Source organism: Haliotis asinina, chromosome 9, assembly GCF_037392515.1.
Source record: "Haliotis asinina isolate JCU_RB_2024 chromosome 9, JCU_Hal_asi_v2, whole genome shotgun sequence".
In the NCBI taxonomy this organism is placed as follows: Eukaryota; Metazoa; Mollusca; class Gastropoda; order Lepetellida; family Haliotidae; genus Haliotis; species Haliotis asinina.
The window spans coordinates 53,125,068-53,144,337 of record NC_090288.1 but is presented as its reverse complement, the minus strand read 5'-3'; the positions used below and the strand labels follow the sequence as shown (position 1 = coordinate 53,144,337).

Below are 19,270 nucleotides of genomic sequence, written 5' to 3'. Positions count from 1 at the left end.
CCACTAGACTGCCCCACGCTTCCGTATGATGTCAAGGAAGTATACTTGTTGAGAACATGTTCGCACCGCTTTTATAAGGAACTATGTATCAGCTAAATGTGAGACAACTGTCACAGGTTCCTGGCAGGCCTAGGTTGACACATGTCATTGGTTCCCAGATGCGCAAATCGATGCTCATGCTGTTGATCACTGGATTGTCTGGTCCAGACCCGATTACTTACAGACCGTCGCCATATGGCTGGAATATTGCTGATTGCGATCTGAATAATCAAGTCTGGACCAGACAATCCAGTGATCAACTGTATGATCACCGATCTGAGATGCGATGACGTGAGTCAACCAAGTCAGCCAGTCTGACCACCTGATTCCGCTAGTCGCCTTTTACGAGAAGCACTGACTAATGAAGATCAATGCTAACCCGAATCTTCACTGGTCCTTGTTTTGTAATGCTGACAGCTATATGTTAACGTATGTGGTCATTGTCAAGGTTCTAGCATATAATCCGAAACCACAGAAGGATCAATAATGGAGCACAAGGTCAATATTTGGGGATACGATGACATCCTTGACCCTCCTCATTTACGGTATCAGACGTCGAATGTGACGTTGATGTATTGTGTTCCATTCTTGGTGGAAAACTTCTTCCAATACATTATTGTATATTGTACGGGAGCATCCCCTGCCGAATCCTGCCATCCATGATGTCCTGTACATACTCATGGTGAATGAGATTGAAACTATTGTGAAACTATGCGATCACCAACAGGGCATGTACAATATAGGGTAGCTTTGCCGTCTATGGAGACTGGGCTGTGTTCCGAGGATGGTCGCCGAAATGTGGTACCATGTCCTGTCTAGGGGGTCAGTGATGTATTGTAACTTTCAGACTTTGCCTTTCCGTCATTAGGTCAAGTTTACAATCGTGTCCGAGGCACCTTTACAGAATCAACAAAGATATTCCGTTGAGCAACTTTTCTGCACCGCCAAATACGAGAGCTTTCATCCGCCATGAACAAAAGAAATCGACTTTCATCCGACCAGTAAAGCCTTAATGACGTCAAGCTCAAGTGACGTCAAGTTTGAAACCAAGCTAATCGTGCTACTTAGTGCTATGGGTACGCCAGATATCTGATTGGTCACCTGGGTTTAGGCTATGTTTGGATCGTTCTGTTGGGAAAATGGTAATGTGAAAGCCGCTCTGTTTGTAACACGCTACTTGACATGGACGGAAGGCGTCTTGATTCCGAGAAGGGCTTTATCATTACTTAGCGATACAATCCTGATGCCATTAGTATGAAGGTGTTTAGGGCCAATCGACGGATGACAACCAATTTCTCATGCAATAGTCACAACGGCATGTCATAGTTCTGCATGCCGGTGCCATCTTTGAGCACATGTAAACTGAGAAGCCCAGTGTCTGTTTGTCATTTTATTGATTTTTCACGAAGAGAAACTGTAAGAAACTTGAACTGAAACTTGACCCATGTATTTGCTTCATAACGGGTACCACATTTAATAGTGTTACGGGGCGGTGGGGTAGCCTAGTGGTTAAAGCGTTCGCTCGTCACTCCTAAGACCCCGGTTCGATTCGCCACATGGGCTCAATGTGTGAAGCCCATTTTCTGGTGTCCCCCACCGTGATATTGATGGAATATTGCTAAACCGCGTAAACCTTAACTCACTCACTCAGTCATATCTCATACCAAGGTAAGGAGCACCTAAAGGGTCAAAATGATTATACGAAATACCATAATTATGATACGAATCTAAATAGCTATTTGAGGATTAAATGTTAAAAGGTATACTTGTTTCCATATGTAATGTTATGTACGTAGCGCAGTGTGTCTTTATATGAGCGCCATATTAGCGGAGCATGACTATTATTACTAAACATTCATGGTTAATTCATCAGCGTCAACCAATGCATGAAAATATACAGTAGTATTTGCCAGATTAACATTTACCGTCTCCTAGAAATGTAGAGCGTAATAATAAATTGATGCGATGATCGGTTGTCAGAAGAAAAGTGAGCTACGCTACTAATTTCTGAACTAAAACTGACTTGCCAGCTCACGCGAAACACTGTACGTGGATCATGCAATACTTTCGTTGACGTAAACACTTGGTTGTTCCTGATGTTGACCCATTGAGGGAGTCAGCTCGCTCTGACCAATGTTTCTTGTTGATATTTATTGTCTACCGGTGCGGTTCTATCCAGTGGTAAGCGGAAGATCCTGGTTTGATTCCCTACTAAGATGCTTTATGTGAGGAACATTTTCGGTTCCCATGCTGGTCCACGTAATGTCTTGTACGATGATAGCGTTCTTGTCCATCGTATACGTATCGAACATGGCTATCTACGGCAGCAAAGCATCACGTAATTCGAAAGACCAAGCATGAATCTAGTGCTTTGGTCTGACCTTTTGAAAGGTCACACGCAACGTCAGTCATTTGGGAATAAGCGAGTGGGGTAATTTACAAGCCCCTTTGCACGTATAAAATAGATTGTGTTTATAAGTGAGAATGCACCTTTCATGCGTAATGACTGTATGTGTGATACTGTATCTTGTGAAGTTAGCAGCTTTGCCAAGTGAACATTGGCTTGCCTTTGCATATGCAATGATACAGGATACGCTCAAGTGCTTTCAGATGTGTTTTGTTACCTCTAATGGAATATGAAATAATTACGTTGACAACCACACGCACGTATATTACAGGAATCCACGAATCCGTTGGTATATGACCAGATGGTGGCCACATGAATACGTGCAAACACCTGAACACCAAGTTCACTGCAGCAACGTGAAGTAAACTTGGACAAAGTACTGTGACTACGCGTGTCCACGGAGCTGTGAATGGTACCTTGTAAGGATGTGAAAGCCGCAATAACTCGGTGCGCCTTGTGGCTGCAAACGTTGTATGATCCCCGGGGAGTTGATATTGATAATACGATGTGACGCTGAGACTGATCATTCTATGATGGAAGGGAAATATATTTCCGCCTTGAGCATATACTACTTGCCTGTAGATAATTTCCTCTATCTAATAATATCACTATGTCTTTGTGTGAAGACATAGAGCCTAACTAAGAAAAAAGCCTAACTGAGCAATAACTGAGGTCTAACTCAGCAATCGGACTACTTACTACCAAAATAAGCGACGTCAACCACAAATTCAAAATTTGGGACGTCGCCATGTTTAATTAAGCCGAGTGAGTTACCACATCTCAGTTAAGAATGTTTCATGATATGTGTATGCTCAAAGTGCTGACATTGTCCCCCCTTTCAGATGATAGGCGCACACCCGATAATCTTTCTCAGATCCACAGGGAGAGTACAGTTCACACAATTCTGCAATTAACCCTTTAACTACCGTGTGACCAGAAGCCTGTTATGAAAAAAGTCACTTGGCCGAGGCGACATGACAGTTACATGTGCTAGATTGTGGGACAGGATTGTAGTCAAAGAAACGCTATTGTGCTCAGCTGTCAGCCACGCATTCAAAGACTGTCCGTAACAAACGCTGCCTAGCTTTACTCTATTTGTGACCTGTGAACTGTGCATGGGACCATGCATTGCCATTTCATGTTGCATGTTTCAATGGACCGTCTGTGAGAGAGGGAGTGGGTGGATGAATACTTGCGTGTCTGAATTCATGAGTGGGCGGAAGGGTGAGTGATTGACTGATTGAGAGGAAAGAGACTTTGGGTTGGGGTGGTCTAGCGTTACCGTGTTCGCTCGTCACGCCTATGATCACTGTCCGATTACACACATGGGTACAATGAGTGAAACCCATTTCTGTAGTCTGTCGTACAGACCCTGATGCAAATATATCCAGGAAAACCCAAGTCTAGAAAATGTGGCAAATCTACATTCCCCTAGCTTCAGGCTGAAAATGAAGAAAGTCACAGGGCTCCCTTTCATTGTAATAGTTTTTTTACTATGAACTTTTTAAAGCAAAATATATATTCATTCCAGAGACTAGTTGTTAGTCTACCATTTCTGGCTTCCCGATCGTTATATTGTGGAATATTGCCTGTAGCGGCGTAAAATCATACTCACTCGCTCACTTACCAAGTCTTCTTCCAAACGAACAAATATTACAACATTTCATTTCAGATGTTAACTTCAGCTTGGCAAAATGAACAAAACCTTTCCTTAGATGAAAAAAACAAAGATGTTGAAGAGAACTAAAAATAGCGCACTGAAATATCTTTATACAAAGTTCATATCCGATCATTTACGCGAACATTTCAAGATAGCTGGCATTTACATCTGACGGTTCTTGTAGATTTAATGACGAGTCGCAGGTGTCATTTGAGACAAGCATTACGTAAAACATAGAATCTCAAAGAAATGGTTGTAGGAATTTACTTAAAGGACAAAACGATATGCGGACGGATGTAACAGAGACGTTGGAGTTGATGCTGCAATGGTGTTGGAGCTACCGCGATGATATCGTAATGTAGTGTAATATCATGTGATGTTATCCGAAGTTACATTGAAGATTTCAGATGAAACTTAAATCTTTCTGTTTTTCTTCTGTGAAATGGTATCATATATTGCGTACGTGTAAAGTCATATTTGAACATTGATTTCATATAGACTCGTAAAGAACCAGGTTAGAAATGGTCTTCAGAAACCCATGCTTGTCGCAAGAGGCGACTGACGGGATCGGCTTGCCAGGCTCTCTGACTTGGATGACAAATGTCATTGTGGACCGATGCTCATGCTGTTGATCACTTAACTGCGTAGTCCAGATTCGACTATTAACACTCCGCTCTCCATATCTCAGGACCATTTTGCCGAGTGCGGCGTAAAAGTAAACTCACTCGTTAACCGAGTATTCGGTATTCAGTGTAAACACATGAAATGTGTTGATTCCAGCAATGTGTGGACCACCTGTGAAGATTGGTCCAGATGTGACCAACCGATCATCTTACACCAAGCATTAAAATATACTGTGCGATGCCCCTTATATTTACAATGTGTGAAGCCCATATCCGGTGTGCTCCGCCGTGATATTGCTGGAATATTGTGGCGTAACTCACTCACTCAGTAAGTCGTCTCTCGCGACCAACGTGGACTATCTACGTCGAGTCCAAGGATCACTGATTAAGTTCTAAACTGGACAAGCATATGTGCCTAGTGGTAGAAAATACAACACTCGCGAGAAACTTCTATAGAGTATAAAACTGTTCTTTATCTATCAACCACACGTATCAACATATGCCGCATTCCTTCTAGTCACAGAAGAATGACATAGAGGACCATTAATTTATATATATAGGTGCAGAATTTATGCTCGCAATCCGAGCTTGTCAACAGAGAATATCTTTATTAGCATCGTAACATGGACCGCGTGTTGGAAAACGTGGAAATGTATTGTCACAGGTGGAACCTCTAAAGGACCTCTAAACATAGCTCCTCATCTGTGATAAAGATGCATTTATTATTAATTCTATTAAGTGGTTTGCGCTCAGCGAATATGACAAGGTTTAAGACAGTTCGTGGTCTCTGAGCATTCCGACACAACACATCGATACTATTTGGATGGTTTAGTTTCAAGGTTCCTCACAGACACAGCACTTGCATGGAAGTTGGACAGTTCTACAAGCTCTGCTGGTTTTCCGCATGTTATATTCATGAATGCTTCAACATATCGAGCTATCTTGATACTTCTCCACGGATACATGTATATCCAAGTACGGCACTCACGGGAAGGACATATCAGTACTAGTGACTCAAAGCACCGCTTTAATAGGTAAGTCCTCTAATGTTGATGTTAACTTTGGATTTTCACTATCAGTGGCGGAACTACTTTTACGTTTTTGTAGCATTTTTACACAGCTGATCTAATTTAAAATTGACATGCTGGTTGTATTTGACAAGGTAATTGAGCAGCCACTTGAATGGATATCCGTCCAGCACTTGAGTTGGCTTTTAGTTCCAGTGGCGCCATCCCGTTACAGGTCTGTAGTTTGGCGTTAGGAACCAAACACCTGCTTGTCTATGCAAACTGATTTGCCGATGTTACTTGTAGACATGAGAACAGTTTGGACGAACCCCTACTGTCATCACTAATTTTCTGTGATCCGTCCGTACACACGAGAAAACTATGTAACACCCCACACATTTTATACTATCAACTTCTTACCATGAACCATAGAAAAGAGATTTAACCAAATAGCGATTTACCTGGCAAAGTTATACTATCAACTTGTTACCATGAACCATAGAAAAGAGATTTAACCAAATAGCGATTTACCTGGCAAAGTTAAACGCAAAAACAGAATCAAATGTTTTATTTTATTCATAGGCGCAAACATAGGATTCAATTGATCTATCTTGTAGTGCTAATAGCTGTATGACGTCAGATTTTCCAAGATTCCCTGCACACAATCATCAAGAAATCACAGAACTCACTGAACTCAATATCAGTATCTCCAGTAACTGCAATGTCAAGATTTGGTACTGGAGGATGCCTCTGGCGTATTTTGCAAACCATACCTCTTCTACTGGATGATCTGACTGGCAAGGTAAAGCCACTTTCGTTCGTCCAGTGGACTCTCCCTTATAACCTGAAACTTCAGGTCTTTTGCTTCTATACCCGGTCGATTTGAGGCGATTTTTTCCCTTTCAGTTCGACAATTGAGTATGTGAGTAAATTGAGTAAATTGAGTAATTGAGAATATATCACTCCACTTGACATGAAACGGATGAAGTCTTGTAATTTCGAGAAGGTCTGTCTTCTTCACAAGAGTTGTCACTCATGGTCGACCTGAACGATGGTTAGTTTACTGATGTTTGATGGCCAGACTGCTGATAACTGATGGGTGACAACCAACATAGCCATCACTAGCCCTCTATGACAGAATTCTGCATAGCCATATCGCTGATATCTCAAGAAGTTGTCACGTTAGGTAGTCTCAACGAAATCAATTGATTTAGTGAAACTACATATTTGATTAATGTCGGGTACATGAATTGCACGTGATGCTCATCTTTGATGACAGCATGTGCATACCTATAAGCAGTTAATTGAAGGGTAAAACTAATCATACAAAAGCTTTCATATGATATAAACATGTAAATGAGTTATAAAATCGGTTTGAATACAGAATCTCACTTATAAACACTCAACACGTGATCATTAGAAACTGCCCCGAAGGAAGAGATTCCGAAATAACAAGGTTCTTGCAATGAAGAAACATTCAATATGAAGTGGAGAGGGGTAGAGCAGCCAGGTAGTGAAAGAGTTCGCCCGTCACGCCGAAAGACCCAGGCTCGATCCCTACATAGGTAAAATGTGTGAAGCCTATATCTGATATTGCTAGAATATTGTTCACACCGTACTCGCTAACGTATTACGAAACTGTGGTGGAATGCAGAACCATGGTCTATACAAACTCCCAGGCAACGTTGCTCTTCAATGGCTCCGCGCACTATAGTCAGGTTCACGTTTCACACAACGATCAGATCGTCACGAGCCTTTGATAAAGTACACGGTTTTCGACTCGTTTATCAGACGGTATCGAGCGTGGTCATACGCACATCTTATCCTTTCTTTGAGGCATACACATCAGGAGTTAGGGTTGACCTTACCTACATCTTCTGTTGAGGAATATGACTAGTGCCAACTCTGTAAGACTGAGGACAAGGTGTATGTCAGGAGGTCAGTTCACTGTAGGTGCCCTCGCTGTCTGGACTGAAACAATCATAGCTCTGCGTGACGCGACTATACCTTAACCGATATAGCTCAAGGGATGATAAATCTTTAAACGATAAATTTATTCTAGCAAGTGTGTTTCAGTTTCACAAAATTGAGTTTATCGGACTTGTACTTTGACTAACCTTCGTTAACGGGACTTTCACTTTAAGTATTCGCTGTTTGCCATATTAACACTCTGACTAGCTTCTGTCCACAGGACCACCATTTTGACTAGCCTGTGTTTACCAGAATGCCACTTTGGCTAGTGTTCGATACTATAATTTGACTAGACTGTGTTTACTGGACTGAGCGTTGACTACCCTGCTCTCACCGGTCACTACTTTGACAATGCTCGTTGTACCAGTCCTCTACAGTGACTATCCTGCGTTTACCGATTTACGTACTTACCGCTGTAAACAGCTTCAGGTTACTTATGAAATAATTGTATATAAGAATTATTAAATTCCGTCAAACATTTGCTCAGATTTATAACTTGGGATCTGAAATGAGGTAGCACATGCAAAAGGAAACAAAAATATTTCGTTTGTGGCTATACGTATTGTTGTTTCGTGATGTTTCATTGTAATTAATGGCGTGTGCATGTTTCGTTTAGTCAGAGTGTATCAGCTGCGCTCTTCCTAATCAATAAGGAACCTACACAAAAATGTAACGAATTAAACACCTTGCGGATGCATTTCAATGTTTAATATGTTGGATTTATGGAACCTGTACAATGTCGGTATCCATAGCAACGCAAATATGTTCCACGTGTTTTAAGTACTCGGAACATGAAGATTAATTATTGAAGCAAACTAACTATTGCCCCGGTCTCAGCTAGGCAGAGTTCGTTTTAATCGCCAAGAGAACAAAATATCAGGTGGCTTGTGTGATCTTTGACGTCACGATGTAATTTCATCCTGTTTGAAATAGAATCACGTTTTGACGAAATCTGAAATCGTGAAATATGAGTACATATGTGAATGCTAATGAATATAAAAAAAATGTAAAAGTATGCGCTTGGGCATAGTAAGTAACACATATACCAAACTGGAGACATATGGTTGATTTGCTGTCGCTGATGAAGTCCTTTTTCGATATCACTGTAATCATATTTGAAAATTGTAAAAATTGTAATGAAACTTTGTCATTTACACAACATGCAATCCTAAGGAATGATTTATATTTCTTTAGATATTCGCGTATATTGCATGGAAAAATAACCTACTTCAGAATCGTCACTCAACTATAATATGAATATATTATCGCGAAATAACATGCTAAATTACATATTACAAATTCACAATGGTGACTCATTTGAATATCTTCCCATTTGTATCATTTTACACACTGCGAAAAGCAGAATCAAATTTCATTGCTTTCGAACATCATCAATCACTGACATGCTAAAACACTGACTGGTTTATATAAATACTTATGCGTATTTATATTTGCTGTGATTGCAACTTTGTGGTAAGGCACTGATTCCGAAAATGGTGATTCTCTTTAGCTTTTTTCAGAAGGAAGATACGCAATATGTGTTGCTCTGTACTGCACAAGTGATGTAGTCACTCAGTGACTATGCGGAATTGCGGACCATAGTCATGTCAAGATCTGCTGTTTCGGAAACTCGAAGTCATGTCTCCAAGACTGTTAAACTTAAGTAAGCTTATAGGTGACAAGAGTAAGGTGCAATTTACTACCCTTCGTAGCTGCATAGACAATGTGGAATACTGATGGACTGGAAGGGAATTATTCCAGAGTTGAAATCATCCTCCATGTCGTCTTGTCATTTCAAGGTTCATTTGCATATTGACCAAATGAAATGTTAGTTGTTGGGGAAAACGTGTCGATTCGTAGGTTGAAATGGACATCAACCAGTGAAAATCCGGTTTAGAACTTCTTAGAACCGCTTCCTTTCGTAAGGAGCGACTAACGGGATCTAGTGGTCCGTCTTGACAGATGAAGTATCAAAATTAGGACTTACACAACAAACAAACAAACAAATATCACCATCACGACATGTAAATCGGACCCGAAGGGATGCCTGCTTTTGCAATGAAATGTCTTCAATCCAGATTACATATAGAATATGTAACAATACCAAGAGGTAACGATACCACGTCGAAATCACTGATATTATTAAGCGACAAACCACCATGGTGAAAAAGGACAGTGAATTTAATATAACAGGTGTATGGACAACATGCTCTTAGTCGTGTCCTTGAAGTAGCAGCAAGTCAGCATTGCACAAATGAAGGAATTTTCAAATGAAATTTTGGTATTTAGGAATTTTCAAATGAAAATGTGGTATAGTTTCTTTTCCCCTTTAGTATAGATGTTCTCTGCGTCAAAGTGGCATATGAAACATAGACATGTCTTCTAGCATGCAAACCGACCGCTGATTGTCATACAAGGAATGTCTTCGCCCAATCATTTACACTCACCCAATCTTTCATACTCACCCAATATTTTAAACTCACCCATTCTTTTATACTCACCCACTCTTTTATACTCACCCAATCTTTTATACAGTTGTTCAAAACGAGAATGCTGAGGATTTCACAGATTCCCACTCAGCAACTTCAGACGATGTTTGCTGTGGTTCTTAAATTGCTTCTGAACCTTTGCACATAATGATGTAACCATACATAAGGTCAACAGGTTCAATGACAAATTCCCCTGGGAAAAGCCGTGTTTTCTGAACGAAGGGCACATTTTACATCACACATGAATGCTTCACAAACAAAGCGACCATCAACAAGTGTTGTTTTACAAGTCGTAACGATTGTTTAATTTAATTTATAGCACTGTAGGATGTAATATTGATTTTGTCATTAGGCTGAGATTCCTGAGCGGTTTTCGTGCGCTTATCGTCTTTCGACATGCATATCAATGGTGTTCATGTCAAGCTCGTATTGTGGATTAAATTCAACTCCCAGACTAATCAGTTTCGACATTAATGTAATAATGAAAAGTTGCGAGACCATTTCGTTGTGGGTGTAACAGTGACAACTATAACGAATGCAACCCGGATTTAGATCGGTAATGTCTATGAAACCAACACGGGCTGAGCGCAAACAAGGTTTCATGACAGGTTAATGATGACAGAAAACAGGTACGTGCAGGTGTACGTAACAAGTAATTCAATCAAGTGTGTTTTTTGAAACAGGAACATGCACATGGGATACAACGTGCAAGGTAATGATTTCAGCATCAGATACTTGGATATTATCGTAAAACATTAAGATAGCATTGTCTGTTTGTTGTAAGACTGCATGCATTAGGTACATGGTGTTATCGCAAAGCATAGAAGCCAGCATTGTTTGATCGTTACGAGATTGTCTGCATTAGGTACATGGTGTTATCGTAGAGCATAGAAGCCAGCATTGTTGGATCGTTACGAGATTGTCTGAATTAGGAACATAGTGTTATCGTAGAGCATAGAAGCCAGCATTGTTTGATCGTTACGAGATTGTCTGTATTAGGTACATGGTATCATCGTAGAGCATAGAAGTCAGCACTGTCTTTTTATTATTAGATTGTCTGTATTAGGTACATGGTATTATCGTAGAGCATAGAAACCAGCATTGTTTGATCGTTACGAGATTGTCTGCATTAGGTACATGGTGTTATCGTAGAGCATAGAAGCCAGCATTGTTGGATCGTTACGAGATTGTCTGCATTAGGTACATGGTGTTATCGTAGAGCATAGAAGCCAGCATTGTTGGATCGTTACGAGATTGTCTGCATTAGGTACATTGTATTATCGTAGAGCATAGCACTGTCTTTATGTTATTAGATTGTCTGCATCAGGTACATGGTATTATCGTAGAGCATACAAGTCAGCACTTTCTTTTTATTATTAGATTGTCTGTATTAGGTACATGGTATTATCGTAGAGCATAGAAGCCAGCATTGTTGGATCGTTACGAGATTGTCTGCATTAGGTACATGGTATTATCGTAGAGCATACAAGTCAGCACTGTCTTTGTGTTATTAGATTGTCTGCATCAGGTACATGGTATTATCGTAGAGCATACAAGTCAGCACTGTCTTTTTATTATTAGATTGTCTGCATTAGGTACATGGTGTTATCGTAGAGCATACAAGTCAGCACTGTCTTTTTATTATTAGATTGTCTGCATTAGGTACATGGTATTATCGTAGAGCATACAAGTCAGCACTGTCTTTTAATTATTGGATTGTCTGCATTAGGTACATGGTGTTATCGTAGAGCATAGAAACCAGCATTGTTTGATCGTTACGAGATTGTCTGCATTAGGTACATGGTGTTATCGTAGAGCATAGAAGCCAGCATTGTTGGATCGTTACGAGATTGTCTGCATTAGGTACATGGTATTATCGTAGAGCATACAAGTCAGCACTGTCTTTGTGTTATTAGATTGTCTGCACCAGGTACATGGTATTATCGTAGAGCATACAAGTCAGCACTTTCTTTTTATTATTAGATTGTCTGTATTAGGTACATGGTATTATCGTAGAGCATAGAAGCCAGCATTGTTGGATCGTTACGAGATTGTCTGCATTAGGTACATGGTATCATCGTAGAGCATACAAGTCAGCACTGTCTTTTTATTATTAGATTGTCTGCATTAGGTACATGGTATTATCGTAGAGCACATAAACCAGCATTGTTTGATCGTTACGAGATTGTCTGCATTAGGTACATGGTGTTATCGTAGAGCATAGAAACCAGCATTGTTTGATCGTTACGAGATTGTCTGCATTAGGTACATGGTGTTATCGTAGAGCATAGAAACCAGCATTGTTGGATCGTTACGAGATTGTCTGTATTAGGTACATGGTATTATCGTAGAGCATAGAAGCCAGCATTGTTGGATCGTTACGAGATTGTCTGCATTAGGTACATGGTATTATCGTAGAGCATACAAGTCAGCACTCTCTTTTTATTATTAGATTGTCTGTATTAGGTACATGGTATTATCGTAGAGCATAGAAACCAGCATTGTTTGATCGTTACGAGATTGTCTGCATTAGGTACATGGTATTATCGTAGAGCATACAAGTCAGCACTGTCTTTTTATTATTAGATTGTCTGCATTAGGTACATGGTATTATCGTAGAGCACATAAACCAGCATTGTTTGATCGTTACGAGATTGTCTGCATTAGGTACATGGTGTTATCGTAGAGCATAGAAACCAGCATTGTTTGATCGTTACGAGATTGTCTGCATTAGGTACATGGTGTTATCGTAGAGCATAGAAACCAGCATTGTTGGATCGTTACGAGATTGTCTGTATTAGGTACATGGTATTATCGTAGAGCATAGAAGCCAGCATTGTTGGATCGTTACGAGATTGTCTGCATTAGGTACATGGTATTATCGTAGAGCATACAAGTCAGCACTCTCTTTTTATTATTAGATTGTCTGTATTAGGTACATGGTATTATCGTAGAGCATAGAAACCAGCATTGTTTGATCGTTACGAGATTGTCTGCATTAGGTACATGGTGTTATCGTAGAGCATAGAAACCAGCATTGTTTGATCGTTACGAGATTGTCTGCACCAGATACATGGTGTTATCGTAGAGCATAGAAGCCAGCATTGTTGGATCGTTACGAGATTGTCTGCATTAGGTACATAGTGTTATCGTAGAGCATACAAGTCAGCACTGTTGGTTTCTTGTACAATTGTACTCACGGTGTAATGAGTATTATCACAGAGCTTACAAGACAGCACTGTGTTGACGTATGTGAAGTGACGTAGGACGAAATATGTCACATCAATGATCTCCTTGTAAGAGATCCGTGAGTAAGATGTTAGCCTGATCCAGTTGTTCAGGAATTCACTGTTCAGTCTTGCTGAGATGTTGGAATTTGTGATGTATGTGAAAATATTGATCCGTCAGATTTTTGCTTGCAAAGGACACGTTGGCCTAGTGGCCTAAGATACGCTATTTCGTCATAGTATATCCTCGTCATGCCAGAGTTCTATGGCAATCGAACCCGTGAAGATCCGGGTTAGAATTGATCTTCAGCAGCCCATGCTCGTCGTAAGAGGCGACTAACGAGATCAGGTGGGCAGGCTCTCTGACTTGGTTGACGCAAGTCATCGTATCCCAGTTGCGTAGGTCGATGCTCACACTGTTGATCACTGGATTGTCTTGTCCAGACTCGATTATATAACTGGAATATTTCTGAGTGCGTACAACTAAACTCACTCACCATGACGATCGTGGGGTCCCGATAATGCTTTTTGGTTTTGTCATAAACACGTATGTCTTTTTAAAATCCCCAAGACTCGGGTTCGATCGTCGTAGAACCCTGGCATGACATACATATTTCCTCCTATATCAAGGTGACATGCTCTGATGAAAATGCTGTCAAACAGGTAGTTTCAATCCTCACTCACACAAAGAACAGATTCAATAATCGTCGTTGCCATTGTAACCGAAGAGGTCATTGTCGTCGATAGCCTGGTGAGCAACCATGATCCATAAATGTTTTAATGGTAAATGTATACGTTCATATATCTCTTTATCAGTGATACGATAAAAAGCATATCAGGCCATCAAAGGATAAAATATGCAAGGTAACGAAAATAAACTAGCGTCCAAAAGAAATGCCACCAAATATTTTTCTAGTCTAAAAAGAAACCTATGCAAAATATGGTAACATTCAATGTTTTATTCTAAAAAGCAGCTCGTGATCTATTATCATATGAATGACACAGGGGTGCACTATCCAGTATTCGACCACCAACTCAAATTCGACTGGGAGCTTTTACAACTTTCTGGGTAGTAGATATTGTTCAATACAGGGTGTGGTCACCCCTAGCAGTGATGCACGCCCAACCCGACGTCGAACTGTGTAGGTGAGTGTTCTTGCTTCTTGATTAGGGAACCGACACCATTCCTTCTGCATGGCAGCTGTCAAAGCCTTCTTCGCCAGTGGCTGATTTTGGCGTTTCCGAATACGACGTCACGCTTATTCCCAAAGGTGCTCATTTGGGGAAAGATCTCGAACTGGACCATGCTATCGTCACCAAAGTTCACTCTTCGCCAGTTTCTTTTCTGCCCTGAGTACAGTCCTGGTAAATCTCCATAGCACGTCAACGTCATACTCTTGAGAAGTCGCTTGGCACTGAGACCATGAAAGCGCAATAGTCAACTCATGGGCCCCGAGGGACCAGTGAACAACGCATCTGCTGACTGGATGTCCAATGGTATTGGCCCTTGATGTCACAGTGACCTATCGGTTCCCTCAAGCGAGACACCCGTAAATACCTGTCTCCTTGTTTGGTTGCTCTCTCCCTCTGCTCTGGAGTAAAACGTGGCATATTCTTGGTTGTCACTCGATTAAAATAATGTTAGAGAACAAACCTTCTACACCCTAATTTGATACGGGTACATTTCTGCAGTTTCCGTTACTGGGCAAGGAATGCAAAATTATGAATAAATAGGAATTGAAGTTTCTATATAATAGGAACGCACGATTCCCATATATATTGGAATGGAATTTCTGGATTTAAGTTAAAAACGACATTTCTGTATTAACATGAAATGGAATTCTTTGTGAAAATGGGACATAAGATCATATACACAGACACAAGAACATGTTTCACAGAAAATGCAATATTATATAAAACAGGGACCACAGGACTTTGTATGAGTGGGAAAAGTAAGAACGAAATTAGACAGGGAAAGTAAGATTATGTATTAATAAGAATTGCAAGATATTGCACAGGAAATACAAGATTCTTAAAAAGTAGCCTAAGCAAGGATCTATAAAATGTAAAGATACATGATTCTGTATGAATAAATTCTGTGCAAAAAGGCGGACCTTTGATGGAACAGTTTCCACCAAATGTGCATAGATATTCCTATTTCAACGTCTTCTCAGAATAGGCATGGGACAATACGTAGGCATGGCTTTGTCAGCCACACAACCCTGTGAATCTTACAGGAGGATAACACCGTGTGTTACACCGCTTTTAACAATGGTCAAGAGATATAACAGGGGGCACTTCGCACTTTGTACTCGTAGGGAATCGAACCCGGGGCTTCGGCGTAAATATCGAACGCGTTAACCACAAAGATACCCCACTGGAAAATGTTAAGGTGTAAACTTGCTTGTATGTACCTACAGTGAACATGAAATGAATTAACATATGACATATAAGAAGCGAAGTAGACTCAGACATAGTAATCTCTAGTGAGTGTGGTTTCACGGTTACGGTTCAGGAAACAGGGAAATTGACGATGTGAAATTGTATGGTCGTGTGAGATGAACCACTGAAGACCATCAGATAAAACGTGCGTATCTAAGATAGAGAATCGAAACAAACATCAATCATAAACTAATAATCATATTGCACACGTACCTTTATCTCACCTCACACATAAATGTCGTTTTCTGATTGGCTAAACGCTCTTCTATTATTTTGAATGTACCCCACTTACAAGCGAGGTACATTGCAATGGCAACGGGAACTCATTCGGTACTTCGTGGTAGTACTGCTTTATCTCGAATAATATTGAATCCCGTTTGATGCACGGAAATTGCCGATGTTTTGCGAATGCAATCGATGGGTAGTTATATAACTCTAAATCTGTTTTTTCCTTATGTCGTCTGCAAAATCTAGCAAAAAGATTTGCCTCCCATTCCCATAAATACATTTTGACAAGACGCTCAAATGTAGTCACTGTGAATATCCGGAACGGGATATTCCACCGCGGCGACTCACTAAGCGGGAAAGCAGCAAGATGCATGATTCGAATCGTTTGATTCACACAGGTTGACTGAAGTGTACGAGCCTATATCAAACGGTTCAGACTGAAGGTTGAGGTAAGATAAATGCGTCGTTCACTGGTTGTGATATACATGTACCCTCGTGGCCAGTGAAATTGTGAAATATTACAACGTTTCTGTGTAGTAGCTTGTGATTATGTTTTTCTTGTCTTGCATTCTATGTTACTATAAGACGCAAGTGAACTAATTACTTGTTCAAAACAATTCTAAAGCTTAACCCATCACTCACAGACAGTTGACTAATCGAATATTTCCTGAAAAGGTTTCAAACTGCAGGATCAAAATGTCGTTCTAGATGTCCCAGACGTTACTGAGTGGATATGTGACGACGTCAATTCATCAAGCAGTTACGTCGTTAGTGTCACACCATCGTCAGTGACATACTAGGATCCGTGTTCTGCTTTCAGAGACCTATGTTGCTCGTGATCAGGTTTATTACTCTGATGTTTGATTGATGGCTAATGCTGGCATTATCGACATGCCAACATGATCGCTTTTGATTTGAACAGCTGTACAATAAACTTTAATGTCTTTTGCAATGTAGATTCACGTAAACTTCCAGGGAAAAGTACGTTACGACCGACTTCACTTCACTTAATAAAAAGAAGCAAAAAGAAACACCAAAAAAAAGACAAGAAAAAGTAAAAGAAAATTCATACTCCAATAATTTGACTGATACTTTGCTCGTCTTATATATCCTTAACAAAGTAGGGGAACTTCATTTTTTTTAATTTACGGTTAAAAGTATTTAGGAGATTTATCGGAGTCAATCAATGTTGATATGATAATATTGAAAGTTTTGAGAGTGCATCACCATTTGAACATTCTTTCAACCATAGCTATTTAGAATGTACTCGCTTTTGAAGATGATTGATGTGTGGTATGTAATTTGCATGTGTATGATGTTGATTTTTAAACAACCGGCTAGAAACAAACACCAGCACCTGCGTGATGCAGGATGAGTGTCAAAATTAATGTTCTATGTGATTTCCCGACCTTCTTGAAAACCTTCAAAATCAAGAATGGGACCCAATGCACGTGTATGGGGCTACTGCGTTGTGTACGTGCATCCCAAGCGTTGTGTTTAGGGTTGATAATAGGGGATATGGTTGTGCGTTCATAAGATGTCTGTCCTTGAAACGTTTGTTAACACTTTACACCTCCTACCTAAATTGAAAGTTCAGGTACGCCTACTTTTCTTGAAGGGTATTTTTGCTGCACATTATTAAGAATTAGTTAAGGGGACGACATTAAAATTTACACACATCAGAGTTCCTTCATAAGGGTCTAATGAACATAAAAAGGGGACACCTTTCGAGTTTGACCACCCTGGGCAAACATACACGCCAGCACACGTCTCCTTACTGACGTCGTCACTCGGTGGATGAAGTCAGCAGGAATTCTGTTCCATAAGTCAAAGGGAGCCTGTTCAAGTTCCTGTCTGTTTGCTGGAGGTGTCACACGCTGTTCAGTTGATCCCAGAGATGTTCAGTGGGCTTCCTATCTGGAGAACGCGTTGGTCAAATCAATACGGCGACGTTGACGTTGTGTTGATATTCTCGAACAATTCTGGCAGTTGTCGAGCTGCAAAATGACTCCTCTTCGCACCAGATAAAGTATCAGCACTTCATCCCTGTATCGCTGGGCATTCGAGTTTCCTCCGAAGTCTCCATGTTCTCAGGCTACAAATGCCACCCCATACCATGACGCCCTCTGCATCGAACGAATGGACACCTTGGACGTAGTTTGGCGCCAGTTGCTCTCCTTTACGGCGAAAAAACGTCTGCCTTCGCTTCTGAATTGCGTGAGTGAGTCAGTCTATTTTTTATGCCGCACTCAGCAAACATTCCAGCCATATGGCGGCGGTCTGTAAAATTATCGAGTCTGGACCAAAGAGTCCAGTGAACAACAGCCAATGACATGTGTAAACCAAGTCAGCAAGCCTGACCACCCGATCCCTTCAGTCGCCTCTTACGACAAGCATAATCGCCGTTTATGGCAGGAATGGCCTTTTCTACCACGGATCTTCACGGGTCTGACCCGAATGAACCTGCTATAAAGAAGGCTCTCTGTCATTCATGTAGCTATCACCGACGTACAGTTCGTGCCCATTGCAGTGTGCGTTGGTGGTGTGAGTGGTCAAGGCCATTCCACAGAAGGGGCAGTAGGCTCGTGTACCAGCCACACCAAGTCGTCGAAGTGCTGTTCTTCTGCTGATGGCGGGTCCTGGTGCTGTCGCCGTCGTTGGCGTTGCCACCACCAATCTGTCTGAGGTAGATGTATTGGTCTTTGGCCTGTGTCGTGACATTAGTCGGGGGGGGGGGGGGGGGGGTGTTGGATCTGGTTCGTTTGTTGGTAGCGGTATATCAATTTCATGATGCACTTTGCCCGGTAGTGTTTATGGGTTACCCTTCAACACTTCAGCATTTTAGTGTACACAATACAGAGGTACAGACATCAATTTTCCATGTATTGGGATGTATTCCCGTCGCATTGATCGCGTACCATCACCTTTTCTAAGACAAATGGACCATCACAAATTAAGAGTGATCCACATACTTATGGTACAAGGGGAATCATCCATGCATTTCTTATGACTACGAAAAAGGAGACCGGTGTACTTCGACGCTATTTATGTCATGGAAAGGACGCTCACGAAGAATACTCATAATTATACAACGATTGTGTTACGGCGAACTTAGCGTTTCCAAAAAACATTGCCTATTCACAGTTTTGACTTCATGTTGTCGAACTATTTGCACTT

At 40.8% G+C, this 19,270-nt stretch overlaps 1 protein-coding gene across 1 annotated transcript in view; it reads left to right on the top strand.

The window, feature by feature from the left end:
• The first annotated feature begins 5,686 nt into the window (after positions 1-5,686).
• LOC137297078 (protocadherin-9-like) overlaps positions 5,687-19,270 on the top strand; it is a 54,924-nt gene continuing 41,340 nt past the window's right edge. Inside the window, exon 1 of the mRNA XM_067829051.1 lies at positions 5,687-5,763. Within this exon, the coding sequence (XP_067685152.1) occupies positions 5,693-5,763 (71 nt within the window). The 5' untranslated portion in view covers positions 5,687-5,692. The remainder of the gene's footprint in view (positions 5,764-19,270) is intronic.